The 14,036-nt window shown below is 43.7% G+C and overlaps 1 protein-coding gene across 1 annotated transcript in view; it reads right to left on the minus strand.

Annotated features, from left to right (window-relative positions):
• LOC135056882 (oocyte zinc finger protein XlCOF7.1-like) overlaps nucleotides 1-14,036 on the minus strand; it is a 156,868-nt gene that overhangs the window by 90,049 nt on the left and 52,783 nt on the right. Inside the window, exons 4-6 of the mRNA XM_063962625.1 lie at nucleotides 12,070-12,167; nucleotides 11,358-11,949; nucleotides 1,906-3,139 (exon numbers count right to left, since the gene is read on the minus strand). Of these exons, the coding sequence (XP_063818695.1) occupies nucleotides 1,906-3,139; nucleotides 11,358-11,949; nucleotides 12,070-12,167 (1,924 nt within the window). The remainder of the gene's footprint in view (nucleotides 1-1,905; nucleotides 3,140-11,357; nucleotides 11,950-12,069; nucleotides 12,168-14,036) is intronic.

Below are 14,036 nucleotides of genomic sequence, written 5' to 3' on the forward strand. Positions count from 1 at the left end.
AGACATGATGTCCCAGATGTGCTCAATTGTCCATAGTCCATAGAATCAATGCCTTCGTCTTGCAGGAACTGCTGACACACTCCAGCCACATGAGGTCTAGCATTGTCTTGCATTAGGAGGAACCCAGGGCCAACAGCACCAGCATATGGTCTCACAAGGGGTCTGAGGATCTCATCTCGGTACCTAATGGCAGTCAGGCTACCTCTGGCGAGCACATGCCCCCAAAGAAATCCCACCCCACACCATTACTGACCCACTGCCAAACCGGTCATGCTGGAGGATGTTGCAGGCAGCAGAACGATCTCCTTGGCGTCTCCAGACACTGTCACATGTGCTCAGGGAGAACCTGCTTTCATCTGTGAAGAGCACAGGGCGCCAGTGGTGAATTTGCCAATCTTGGTGTTCTCTGGCAAATGCCAAACGTCCTGCACGGTGTTGGGCTGTAAGCAAAACCCCCACCTGTGGATGTCGAGCCCTCATACCACCCTCATGGAGTCTGTTTCTGATCGTTTGAGTAGACACATGCACATTTATGGCTTGCTGGAGGTCATTTTGCAGGGCTCTGGCAGTTCTCCTCCTTGCACAAAGGCGGAGGTAGCGGTCCTGCTGCTGGGTTGTTGCCCTCCTACGGCCTCCTCCACGTCTTCTGATGTACTGGCCTGTCTCCTGGTAGCGCCTCCATGCTCTGGACACTACGCTGACAGACACAGCAAACTTTCTTGCAACAGCTCGCATTGATGTGCCATCCTGGATGAGCTGCACTACCTGAGCCACTTGTGTGGGTTGTAGACGCCGTCTCATGCTAACACTAGAGTGAAAGCACCGCCAGCTTTCAAAAGTGACCAAAACATCAGTCAGAAAGCATAGGAGCTGAGAAGTGGTCTGTGGTCACCACCTGCAGAACAACTCCTTTATTGGGGGTGTCTTGCTAATTGCCTATAATTTCCACCTGTTGTCTATTCTATTTGCACAACAGCATGTGAAATTGATTGTCAATCGGTGTTGCTTCCTAAGTGGACAGATTGATTTCACAGAAGTGTGATTGACTTGGAGTTACATTGTGTTGTTTAAGTGTTCCCTTTATTTTTTTGAGCAGTGTATATTTATTTTGCCTTTTTGTTTTATAGATTGACTATATATCAAACAGCTGCTATTGGTGAATCAGCTGACAACAGCACCAGAGTGTTTTATATTCAGGTAGTAGACACAAGTACAATTCTTTGCAGGTGCAGATCGGATCTTGCCATATCGCTCACAGTCCCTTATCAGCCACAGCATGAATGAGAAGCAATGCATGTAATTAGGTTCCTCCAAGGCCCTTACCTATTACCCATACAAGGAGAACATACATCTAATGGTTCAACATTAGAAAAGTGGATTGGGGGTAGCTGTTGTTAGTAGGCTTCTATCTTCACACATCAAAACAGAAATAAGAAAACCACACAGATAAAATTTGAATAGTTTAAACAGAATCAACGCAACTATTTTACAACAAAAAAAAAGGTGGTTCAGCTCACTGAGGAGCCCGTCTCAGGGGAAATAATACATTTACCGAGATTTGTTCATTATAGTAAATACTTTCCACGTACAAAGTCTCAACTATGTAACTTAAGGTTTAAAATAAAAAAAATGGTTTGTAATTTTACACAAACAGAACATAAAATGGCCTCTCATCAATGTGATTTCTTTGATGGTTAACAACATCTGATTTCTGTGTAAAACATTTCCAAAACTAAGAACTGGGAAATAGTTTCTCACCTATATGAATTTTTTTATGTCCAACAAGATGCGATTTATGTGTAAAACATTTCCCACACTCAGAGCATGGAAATAGTTTCTCACCTGTGTGACTTCTCTCATGTGCAACAAGCTCTGATTTGTATATAAATCTTTTCCCACACTCAGAGCAATGGTTTCTCCCCTGTGTGATGTCTCTGATGTGTAACAAGATTTCCTTTATGTGTAAACCGTTTCCCACACTCAGGGCATTGATATGGTTTCTCACCTGTGTGACTTCTCTCATGTGTATTAAGATTTGATTTCTGTGTAAAGCGTTTCCCACACTCAGGGCATTGATATGGTTTCTCACCTGTGTGACTTCTCTGATGTTTAACAAACTCTGATTTCTGTCTAAAACATTTCCCACACTGAGAACATTGAAATAGCTTCTCACCTGTGTGACTCATCTCATGTGTAACAAGTTGTGATTTATCTGTAAAACATTTTCCACATTTTGAACATAGAAATGGCTTCTCACCTGTGTGACTTCTCAGATGTTTAACAAGATCTGGTTTGTGTAGAAAACATTTCCCACACTCAGAGCATGGAAATGGTTTCTCACCTGTGTAACTTCTCTCATGTACAACAAGCTCTGATTTGTATCTAAAACTTTTCCCACACTTAGAACACTGAAATGGTTTCTCACCTGTGTGCTGTCTCTGATGTGTAACAAGACTTGATTTCTGAGTAAAACATTTCCCACACTCAGAGCATTGATATGGTTTCTCACCTGTGTGACTTCTCTGATGAATAACAATATCTGATTTGTGCATAAACCATTTCCCACACTCAGAGCATGGAAATGGTTTTTCACCTGTGTGACTGATTTCATGTTTAACAAGATTTGATTTCTGTGTAAAACATTTCCCACACTCTGAGCATGGAAATGCTTTCTCATCTTTGTGACTTCTTTCATGTTTAACAAGATTTGATTTCTGTGTAAAACATTTCCCACACTCTGAGCATGGAAATGGTTTCTCACCTGTGTGACTTCTCTGGTGTGCCTTAAGATTTGATTTATGTGTAAAACATTTCCCACACTCAGAACATGGAAATGGCCTCTCACTTGCCTTAGCTGGCTGATGGGTAAAAAGATGTGTGTTCTGTGAAAAACATTTGGCATCTAAAGAACAATCGCATACAGCATCTTCTGTAGGAGATGTAACTGATGTACCAACATTAGAGTTATTAGGAGCACATTCCCCATGATTAGAGATATCTGCACTATAAAGTGCTGGATGTATAACTGGGGTAAGAGGGGTTTCTTTGGGAGAATCTCGGGTGAAGTCAACATCTTTTATATTACCATCTGGAAATAAAACGAGATGTTCCTCTGAGACGTTCCTGCTGTTAAATCCATCTACAGGGAAACAAATAAATATATGGAAATATATGTTTCCCTATAAGAAAATGTACAAAATGTAACATCAAACATTCATAGATAAAAGAATCAAAAACATCCATACAAAGTCACAGTAATATATAGAAGTACAATAATTAGTAAGGACATAAGATTACAAAGATTATGAATATGAATTCAAAGACATTATATAGAATAAAATGATCTCAGGAGCATATTGCCAAGCCGTGGTGGCCAAACCTCAGATGATCCACATCATCATCATGGTCTGGTTAACAAAACTGAGCTCATAGTGCCTGGAAGTGGGATTATGGAGGAGGCCCCTATGCATCCTGGGATAGCTAAAGCTTTGCCTGTTGGTGCCTCTGTACTTCGCAGAAGAGAGTTAACAATGGTAAGTCTACCATACCTCTTACTTTCCCAACTACCCTATGGAGGTTTATCTTTATGAACCTCGTCTAAAATGTAAGAACCGGGAAAAGACACCATATACCTAGAGCACAGGGAAAATGGGATCCCAACCGTAGAAATAATCACCCAAACAATCACAATGCCAGCATCCTAAGAGCCGGGATCCTGACTGAGGAACTGGCGGGCCACCGCAAGGTAATCCACGGGGGAGGTTAAGTTTAGGCTGCAGGGGTAGGCTTACAGGCTGCGGGGAGGTAAGTTGGGTTTAGGCACCACCAGGGAGGGGTAGGGTTGGTCTACGGGGGGTTTAGGCTGCAGTAAGGGAGGGTGAGGGGTAGCATGCTTCCCAACCTCAGTCAGGATTTTAACCAGTGTGATGCCGCGGTCGGTATTCTGACTGCCGGCACCCCGGCAAACTGCATTTCAGCCCCAACCCAGGAAAGCAAACCATGTGACATCACAACAATAATTTTAACTATAATTTGAGTGGCGTCTCTTAAATAAGAGGGGCGTTTCATCACTGATTTTGAAGGAAAGTGTCCACATATTTGGAAAGTGCAGATATCACGAAGTCTATACATAAAATGATCAGACAACCAGGGGATGTCTTTTATCTCTGTATAGTTTATGGAAGTAATACATATGTAGCATCCACATTTGAGTAATACTCAGGTATTCACATTCGGTCTTCAAAAGAATCATTTTATCCAAAGCTGTTTTCAGATGTGAAAACAGGCGGCATTAATAAGAGTTGGTTGGATCGGTGCCCAGGATATTATATGTATTTTTATTGTGAAGTCATCTTTCTAATTCATTATCATAGCTATTGTTATTAAGGACAACCGTACCTCCACATTGGTCTGCTGGTCTTATGTTCTTTCATGGATTTTCATAATCAGATTTGTGAGCTTTACCAAGTCGAGATCTCTCTGGATCATATTGTGAAATGTCTCTAGATAACGTCCTTTTGCAAATGTTGGGTTGAGGGGGGTATTCGATGCATGTTGGATCCTCTCCGGTGTAGAGAGTGCAGTATTCAATTCTCTGGCAATTCTGGCAGGTTTTGCCCGTTTCAACTTTTTTGGAAGTTGGATCAGCATTGTTGAAAACAGGCCAAAATCCTGTCGGAATAGGCCGAGGATTTGACAAAACCTGTGGATCCGCGGCTAATCCGCCGACCCACGTGGTTTTCGACAAGTGACGTTTTTTCCGACTTTTGGAAACACCAGCACTAATTGAATAGACCCCTAAAGGTACATTGTTTTTTCAAATTAGTAGGAGTGAAATTTTGTGATAAGAAGGGTTCAGTATTTTCAGACTACCTAAATGCAGCATCCTTCTTCAGGAACTATGTTTTCAAAGCGAATATTTTTTTGGGCATCAATGTAAGTTTTAAACTGGATCAAGCTATGTTAAGGGGCAAATGTAAGACCTTACTCAGAATAGACCTGTGTGTTTTATTTAAGGTCAATTAAATTAAATATTTCTGATCCTGTGACATTTATCTCGAGTACATTCTCACTCATTTGGATAGATTTCCTTCTTCCTCCTCTAGTTCCTCTCTATCTTCCACACTCTTCTTGGTTCTCAATAGAGATGCTAGATCCACTTTCTCATAGTGGTAAAAATCGGTTCCTTCGTGGTAAGTTGACACGTCTATCTAGGTCTAAAAAAAACATCAGGCGATGATAAAGGTTCTGCTTCTCATATTGGAATGGTTAACTAAATGATGGTGGTATCTTCTAGGATGGTCTTGTTGAATCTTGGTCTTAGAGGAAAGCTGGATGTTTTGAAGACTCTAGATATACACCCAAAGTCAGTGGATTTTCATTGAGATTCATCATCAGATTTGTGGGCTTTATTTAGTCAAGATCTCTCTGGATCAAATTGTGAAATATCTCTAGATAACTCCCTTTTGCAAATGTTGCGTTAAGGTTAAATTGTTAATTCAAATTAGGAGTGAAATTTTGTGATAAAGGTTCAGTATTTTCCGAATTCCTAAATGCTGCATCATTGCTCAGGAAATATCTTCTCAAAGCTAGATTGCTAATATACTTGTTGGCATTCATCAATGTAAGTTTTAAAATGGATCAAGCTGTGTCAAAGAGCAAATGTAAGACTTTATGCAGAATAGACTTGTGTTTAATTCAAGGTCACTTAAACATAGAAATAAAATATTAAATACTCTTGATTCTGTGACATTTATCTCTGATACAGTCTCACTCTTCATTTGGATAGATTTCCTTCTTCCACTTCTAGTTCCTCTGTATCCTCCACACTTCTCTTGGTTCCCAAGAGAGAAAAATCTGTTCCTATGTGGTTAAAAATCTGAACCTTTGTGGTAAGCCGATGTGACTTTCTAGTTCTAAAAAAAAATAAAAAAAAAATATGGTGATGATAAAGGTTCTGCTTCTCATATTGGAATGGTTACCTAAAATGATGGTGGTATCCTCTAGAATTGTCTTGTTTGAATCTTGGTCTTGGTGTAAATCTTGATGGTCTGAAGACTCTAGTTACAAACCCAAAGTCAGTGGGGTAGTTACGGTATCTTCTGTAATACACTTGATGATGTTGAAAGTCTTGGTCATTAGACCTTGTGTGGTCTGACCGGTCTGCAGCTGTGTAGACCCATATGCAAAACAACGGCAATACACTTGGTGTTCTGACACATTTCTATCATAGCCAGCATTAACTTTTTCAGCCATTTGTTCTACAGTAGCTGTTCTGTGGACAGGACCAGATAGGCTAGCCATCACGTCCCATGTGCATCAATGAGGGGCATACTAGATGTGCCAAATGGTTTTTATCTGCCATCAAATTCTATGGTTCTATGTTAATGAGCTTTGGGCATCCACTACCTTGTCGCTGGTTGTCCTTTCTTGGACCATTTTTGGTAGGTACTAACCATTGCATACTGGAAACACCCCCAAAAAACTGCAATTTTGGAGATGCTCTGACCTAGTCCTCTAGCCATCACAATCTGGACCTTGTTAAAGTCTCTCAGATCCCTACACCTGCCTATTTTTCAAGACTCAATAGTAACTGTATGTTCACTCTTGGTGCCTGAGATAATAAATGTTATTCACTTTACCTGTCAGTGGTTTTATGGTTATGTCTGATGGGTGTATCTATCTACTAAACCAAGAGTTTTAATCCTGCACCAGACAAGAAAAAAATTATTATTAAACATATATATAAATAATTTGAAGTAGAAACCAGCTAGTATACATCAAAAGGCAAGTCCTAGATAAATATTTGGGCTATATTGCACTAGTGTTATTACGCACTACTTTGTAGTAAGTTCTAAGACTCTGCAAGAGTCTACCTAATGTGATTTAGAACCTATGCTACTTAGGTCACATCGGGGTACGCATTCAGTAATTCAACTCAGGTGGAGAGCTGTGATTTCAATCGCTCCATGTAGGAACGAAATTCACCTATGTGTATGATTTTCTTCATGATAGGGGATACAATTACGTATAATACATTTTTATCATTTTTCTTTTCCCCATTAATATTATCTTGGTAAGAAATAAAAGCTACGTTTTAACTATAAAAATTATATCTTTACTTATTATTTTTATAATTATTTCATTAAAAGAGTGCTCCAAAAAGGTGGGGTTAGTCCCCAAAAGCAGTGTCTATGGGTGTATATATCTATCTATCTATCTCTCTATCTATTTGGTGCAAACCAAAAGTACCAGTTAGTGCAGTGGTTCTCAAACTCGGTCCTCAGGACCCCACACAGTGCATGTTTTGCAGGTAACCCAGCAGGTGCACAGGTGTATTCGTTATTCACTAACACATTTTAAAAGGACCACAGGTGGAGCTAATTATTTCACTTGTGATTCTGTGAGGAGACCTGCAAAACATGCACTGTGTGGGGTCCTGAGGACCGAGTTTGAGAACCTGTGAGTTAGTGTAATGCCTTTAAAACATGTCTAATGGGCCCTACACATTGAGCGATCCGCCGCAGAGCTGCCCGACTGCGGATACGGCCGACCCGTCACACGGCTCCATAGAAGTGCAGGCAAATATGGATGAGATCGTCCATATTGGCCTGCATGCACAGCCAACGGGGCACCAGCAATGAATGAGCGTGGGGCCGCGCATCGTTCATCACTGGTGCCTCCACAAAGATATGAATGGACTCTCGTTCATTAATGAACAAGATCGTTCATATCTTTGAGTATTATCGCCCAGTGTTTAGGGCCTATTAGAATGCTAAATGCATACCAGACATAGGTACCAGATACGTATACCAGTGGAAGATCGGAAGAGGTCTATGTGATCCCATCTGGACCTAACAGAAGGAGATTCCCCCAGAAATTAAACAGAATTTAGAGTGATATTGTTTAGTGAATAATGAGAAGGGAATGGGGTTTGGGTAAAATTTAGACACCAAAAATATCTGTGCTAAAATACTGCTACTAGTAGAAATATAATCTGTGTAGTTTATCTGTAGGTCATGATTTGGATCTCCACAATGCCCCTTAGACAGAGTCTGCCATATCACATGGGTACAAGAGATTAAATTCTCATACTTAAACCCACTGGTGCTTCCTTGCACCATATGATGGAGCAGTATTCCACTCGAAAGACAACAGTTCTAAATATGGAGGTCCAAATGTCAGGCTCTGCTGAAATAAGTGATGAGGAGGAGTGGCCATGTTCTTGCGCGTTTCGTCCTTAACAGGCCCTGGTGTGAAGCATCTAAGGGGATCCGGAGAAGCCTAGGAAACGATGCATGTGACTACCTTAAAACCAGCGAGTCTGAAAAATGATAAGTGGTGATCATTCCCACTTAGTAGTCCAGGAATGCCCAGTCTACGATCAGAGGACGTTTAGGTATGAGTACAAAGCGATACCGCAGGAAGGTGCATTAGAAAGGTGAGACGCGAGTAGTGGGTAGTGGTTACATGATAGCTGACACCAAGCCTGCTGGCCATGAAATATATGTATGCTAAGAGAGATGGCACCATGACCGTTGAGGGAGCCATCGTTGTCAGTCATTGCTGTGTAGTGGCCGCCTGGTGTTATAGGTGGTAATGAGCTGAACAAGGTACAAGCTCCCCAGACTCATAGCTATAGGAAGCCCTCACACACTAATACCCTTCTATCTGCACCAGCTGTGTACATGGAACTTATATCTGCCCCTCCGGCTATATGACATAAGGGAGCACATCACCTTCTACAGTCCCAGTGCCGTAACTAGACATTTTGGTGCCCTGTGCCAGAAAGAGAATCGTGTTTTCAAACATAGGGGACATCGGAAACATTGTGACTTTCCTTTTTACAGCTCCGCAGGCACCGGGTACACTTTCAGGGGGCTGGGAGGGGGTTAAGTTATATTTTCCTAGCGGCTGCTATTGTCTGCAAGAATCCAGTGTCAGTTGAAACCTGACTTTGGTATCATTCCAGACGGTCCCAGTCCAGTTAAGAAGCTAGTCCAAAATTAGGAGGACAGCAGGAGTCTAACAGGGGCTGATGGCTCCCGACTCCCCCCACTGGGCAGAATCATTCTCATTAGTCTGACAGAGAAAGTTGTGGAATAAGAGACTGCTGTAGTGATTAAACAAGGAGAATGTAATGAGCCACCGCTGTGGCTCATTCCTTTTTGCATTCTGTTTGTCACGTCTAGCAGAGTTTAAGGATCCGGCAGCTGAGATTTGCCCGAGGAGGTAGCAGGATGTGAATGAACCAGATGAGGGGGCTGGATATAGTTCCTTTGCATGGGACACGGAGCAATGAAGAATGTAGGCAGGGTTTGAGAGTCAATGGAATGTATTTATTATGTACAGGGCTGAGGTAGAGAACCGAAGCTGGAGCACGATTGTTAAGACGTGGCTGGAGGCAAAGAACTGTGGACTGTGATTTGAAAGACGAGACTGTAGATGATGAACTGTGGATCATGGTTGAAGACGTGGCTGGAGACAAGGACTGTGGTTTGGAAAACGAGGCTGAAGATAATAATCTGCAGGCGGTGGTCGGTGGTACAAAGGCGTGGCTGGTGAAGGAGATCTGTGGAGTGTGGCTTGAAAGACTAGGCAGAAGACCCAGGGGCCGACTGTGCCCAAAGAGTCTTACTGGACCGGGTTTTCCAGGGGCACTTCCACAGGCAGTAGCAGGGTAGAAACGGCAGGGCTGCAGCAGCAACAGAGAACCGACCAAGCAGGATCAGGAGGAACCAGAATACAGCAGGAATCCTGGGAGCACAGGCTAAAGCACCTACAACAGGGTTGTAACTTGAAGCACTGGCATCCCTGTCCTAAACCAGCCCCCTTTTATAGGGAGAGCTTCCCTGGATTGGCTGGAAGAGACAGGAAACAGGAACTATGCTCAAAACTTGGTCTCCAACATGGCGGCGCCCAGTAATGCAGACCTTTTTGCAAAGCCACATTGCTCACTGCCCCTGGTCTCCTAGCAACGGCTCAGCAAGAGCGACACACTGTAGCGACGTCCCGCTGCCACGAGCGGACCCCCTCACCGCCGCTACTGCTGCCTATGTATCCGGCGCAGCAGCCCACCTCCGCCGCTGCCCGCACATCTCCAAGGAAGCCAGTCCCGCGTACCGGTAAGACTCCGGACGCTGACACGGTTTATGTTTTTATATTGTGAGTCTGTTGTATTTCTGTTAGCATTCCAGGTTTTCTCATGTACTTGTTTAGGGTACTGTTGCGGGCCACCTTTGATGAGTCTGTGTAACTGCAGCCTTTCTCCTGTATGTGTGGCCTGTGCAATCTCAACTGTCATATAATTAGGACATTACCTTGTGTCTGGTTTTCTAGCAATCCTGATTGTTTTTTTTTAGTTTTTATTACCCAACTCGCGCTTCACTTGAGGCCGGTTATAGCTCTTTGTTCTTGATTGTACCTGTGTCAGAGTCCCTGTACTATGGTGGTATCTTTTACCTGTGCAGTTGGTGCTATTACATTACCTGAGATACCCAGTCCAATTTGAATCCTGTGTACTCTGTCCTGCCAGAATCCTGAGTTCATTACCTGTAACCTGAGCTTCTGACTGTGTATGTGAGACCTAGCCTGGAAGTACTTTCAGACAGCTCCAGCCTTAGCTTGCTTTGTCCGGCCTTGCCTGGAATCCAGTGGACTCCTGCAGCTAAGTAATCTTGTTATCTGTACTTTGCCTTGCTCTGCCAAGCTCCTTAAGGAACTCACTGCTAAATTATTAATTGCTTGTACTTAGTTGCTAATACCACCCGTGATTCTGAGACCCTTTCTGACTGCTTTCCTGATCGGATACAGCAAGCCTTGTACTCAGGATTTGGTGTGGAATTTCCACATAGGCACTGTTGTTGCCTATATTTCTTTATTGTCTCCACCTTATGCATAGTTGCTTAAATACAGTGTTTGGTTGCTAATAACACCCTGTGCATTGTTGCATGTATACACGGTCTTGTTACTAACTGCTTGTGTTAAATTTGTATTCCAACCTGTGCACTGTTGCACTCATGTGCATTAGATTGTATCTCTCTATCTGTGTAGTGCAGCAGTATTTAGGTAGGGTTCAGTGAAAGTCTCACCGTACTGCAACCTACTCTTGCCCAGCCTCCAAATAGCTGCCTTGTCTACACATAAAACCTGAGGACCTCTGAGTACGGGGTGGACCTAATTCACCCAGGAAAGGCGGCTACTATAGGCAAAGTTTTTGGCTGCAGGAGGCTAAAAGACTGCTGGGCAAGGGTAATTGTGTGAGCGTCACCAAGAACCACCAGATAGCCCATAGCACACAGTAGTCCTCGTAACAGAGAATATGTGACTCTTTTCTGTAACAAGTGTTTATTACTCACCTGTGCTGATATCTGTAGGGATTTCCTCCTCCTTACACTGCTGATCACCCCTCACATACGTCTCTTCTTCTCCCCCTGTATCTTCTGCCTTCATATCAGTCACATACGTCTCTTCTTCTCCCTCTATATCTTCTGCCTTCATATCAGTCACATACGGCTCTTCTTCTCCCTCTATATCTTCTGCCTTCATATCAGTTACATACGTCTCATCTTCTCCCTCTATATCTTCTGCCTTCATATCAGTTACATACGTCTCATCTTCTCCCTCTATATCTTCTGCCTTCATATCAGTCACATAAGTCTCTTCTTCTCCCTCTATATCTTCTGCCTTCATATCAGTTACATACGTCTCATCTTCTCCCTCTATATCTTCTGCCTTCATATCAGTCACATAAGTCTCTTCTTCTCCATCTATATCTTCTGCCTTCATATCAGTTACATACGTCTCTTCTTCTCCCTCTATATCGTCTGCCTTCATATCAGTCACATACATCTCTTCTTCTCCCTCTATATCTTCTGCCTTTATATCAGTGACATATGTCTCGTCTTCTCCCTGTATATTATGGACCTTCTTATCAGTCAAATGTTCTCCCTAAATAAACCACAAAACAACAAAACTTTAAAATACCAGAGTATTAGACACACAGCTTCTCTACAGATCATATAGTGACAGTCACTTTGGTATATTGGTGAGACCCTAAATCCCACCTACCTGATCATCCCGTGGGATCCTGTGATTTTCCACTGTACAATCCTGGGAATACAGAGGGTGTGGACATCTCTCTGGGGTATCTCTGTTACTGGGTCCATCTGTAAGAAACACACAGTGATTGAGTACAGTGTATATATGTGATTATCAGGTGGGGTGTATATAGAGGCCCCCATACCTGCTCTCCCCTGTACAATACATGACAGTCTCCTCTTACCCAGTGATGTGAGGGGCCGGTGATTCTCCATCAACACGTCCTTGTACAGACATCTGTGTTCCTCTATATACTCCCCCTCCTGCATGGAGACATAGACAGTGACATCCTGACACCTTATAGGAACCTGACACACACAGTGATAAAGTCATCACCCAGACACATCCCCTGGTGTTACTGTATAATGTCCCATTCCCAGCAGTCACCTCCCCAGTCATCATCCAGACACAATCCCTGGTGTTACTGTATAATGTCCCATTCCCAGCAGTCACCTCTCCAGTCATCCCCCAGACATATCTCCGTTGTTACTGTATAATGTCCCATTCTCTGCAGTCACCTTCCCAGTCATCACCCAGACACAATCCCTGGTGTTACTGTATAATAACCCCATTCCCAGCAGTCACCTCTCCAGTCACCACCCAGACACGTCCCCTGGTGTTACTGTATAATGTCCCAATCCCAGCAGTCACCTCTCCAGTCACCACCCAGACACATCACCTGGTGTTACTGTATAATGCCCCATTCCCAGCAGTCACCTCTCCAGTCATCACCCAGACACATCCCCCAGTGTTACTGTATAATGTCCCATTCCCAGCAGTCACCTCTCCAGTCACCACCCAGACACGTCCCCTGGTGTTACTGTATAATGCCCCATTCCCAGCAGTCACCTCTCCAGTCATCACCCAGACACATCCCCCAGTGTTACTGTATAATGTCCCATTCCCAGCAGTCACCTCTCCAGTCATCACCCAGACACATCCCCTGGTGTTACTGTATAATGCCCCATTCCCGGCAGTCACCTCTCCAGTCACCACCCAGACACGTCCCCTGGTGTTACTGTATAATGCCCCATTCCCAGCAGTCACCACCCAGACACGTCCCCTGGTGTTACTGTATAATAACCCCATTCCCAGCAGTTACCTCTCCAGTCACCACCCAGACACGTCCCCTGGTGTTACTGTATAATGCCCCATTCCCAGCAGTCACCTCTCCAGTCATCACCCAGACACATCCCCCAGTGTTACTGTATAATGTCCCATTCCCAGCAGTCACCTCCCCAGTCATCATCCAGACACAATCCCTGGTGTTACTGTATAATAACCCCATTACCAGCAGTCATCTCTCCAGTCATCACCCAGACATATCTCCGTTGTTACTGTATAATGTCCCATTCTCGGCAGTCACCTTCCCAGTCATCACCCAGACACAATCCCTGGTGTTACTGTATAATAACCCCATTCCCAGCAGTCACCTCTCCAGTCATCACCCAGACATGTCCCCTGGTGTTACTGTATAATGTCCCATTCCCAGCAGTCACTTCTCCAGTCATCACACAGACACATCCCCTGGTGTTACTGTATAATGCCCCATTCATGGCAGTCACCTCCCCAGTTATCACCCAGACACAATCCCTGGTGTTACTGTATAATAACCCCATTCCCAGCAGTCACCTCTCCAGTCATCACCCAGACACATCCCCTTGTGTTACTATATAATGTCCCATTCCCAGCAGCCACCTCTCCAGTCATCACCCAGACACACCCCCTGGTGTTACTGTATAATGCCCCATTCCCAGCAGTCACCTCTCCAGTCATCATCCAGACACATCCCCTGGTGTTACTGTATAATGCCCCATTCCCAGCAGTCACCTCTCCAGTCACCATCCGGACACATCCCCTGGTGTTACTGTATAATAACCCCATTCCCAGAAGTCACCTCTCCAGTCATCACCCAGACATATCTCCGTTGTTACTGT

This window comes from Pseudophryne corroboree, chromosome 3 (assembly GCF_028390025.1).
Source record: "Pseudophryne corroboree isolate aPseCor3 chromosome 3, aPseCor3.hap2, whole genome shotgun sequence".
NCBI classification, from domain to species: domain Eukaryota; kingdom Metazoa; phylum Chordata; class Amphibia; order Anura; family Myobatrachidae; genus Pseudophryne; species Pseudophryne corroboree.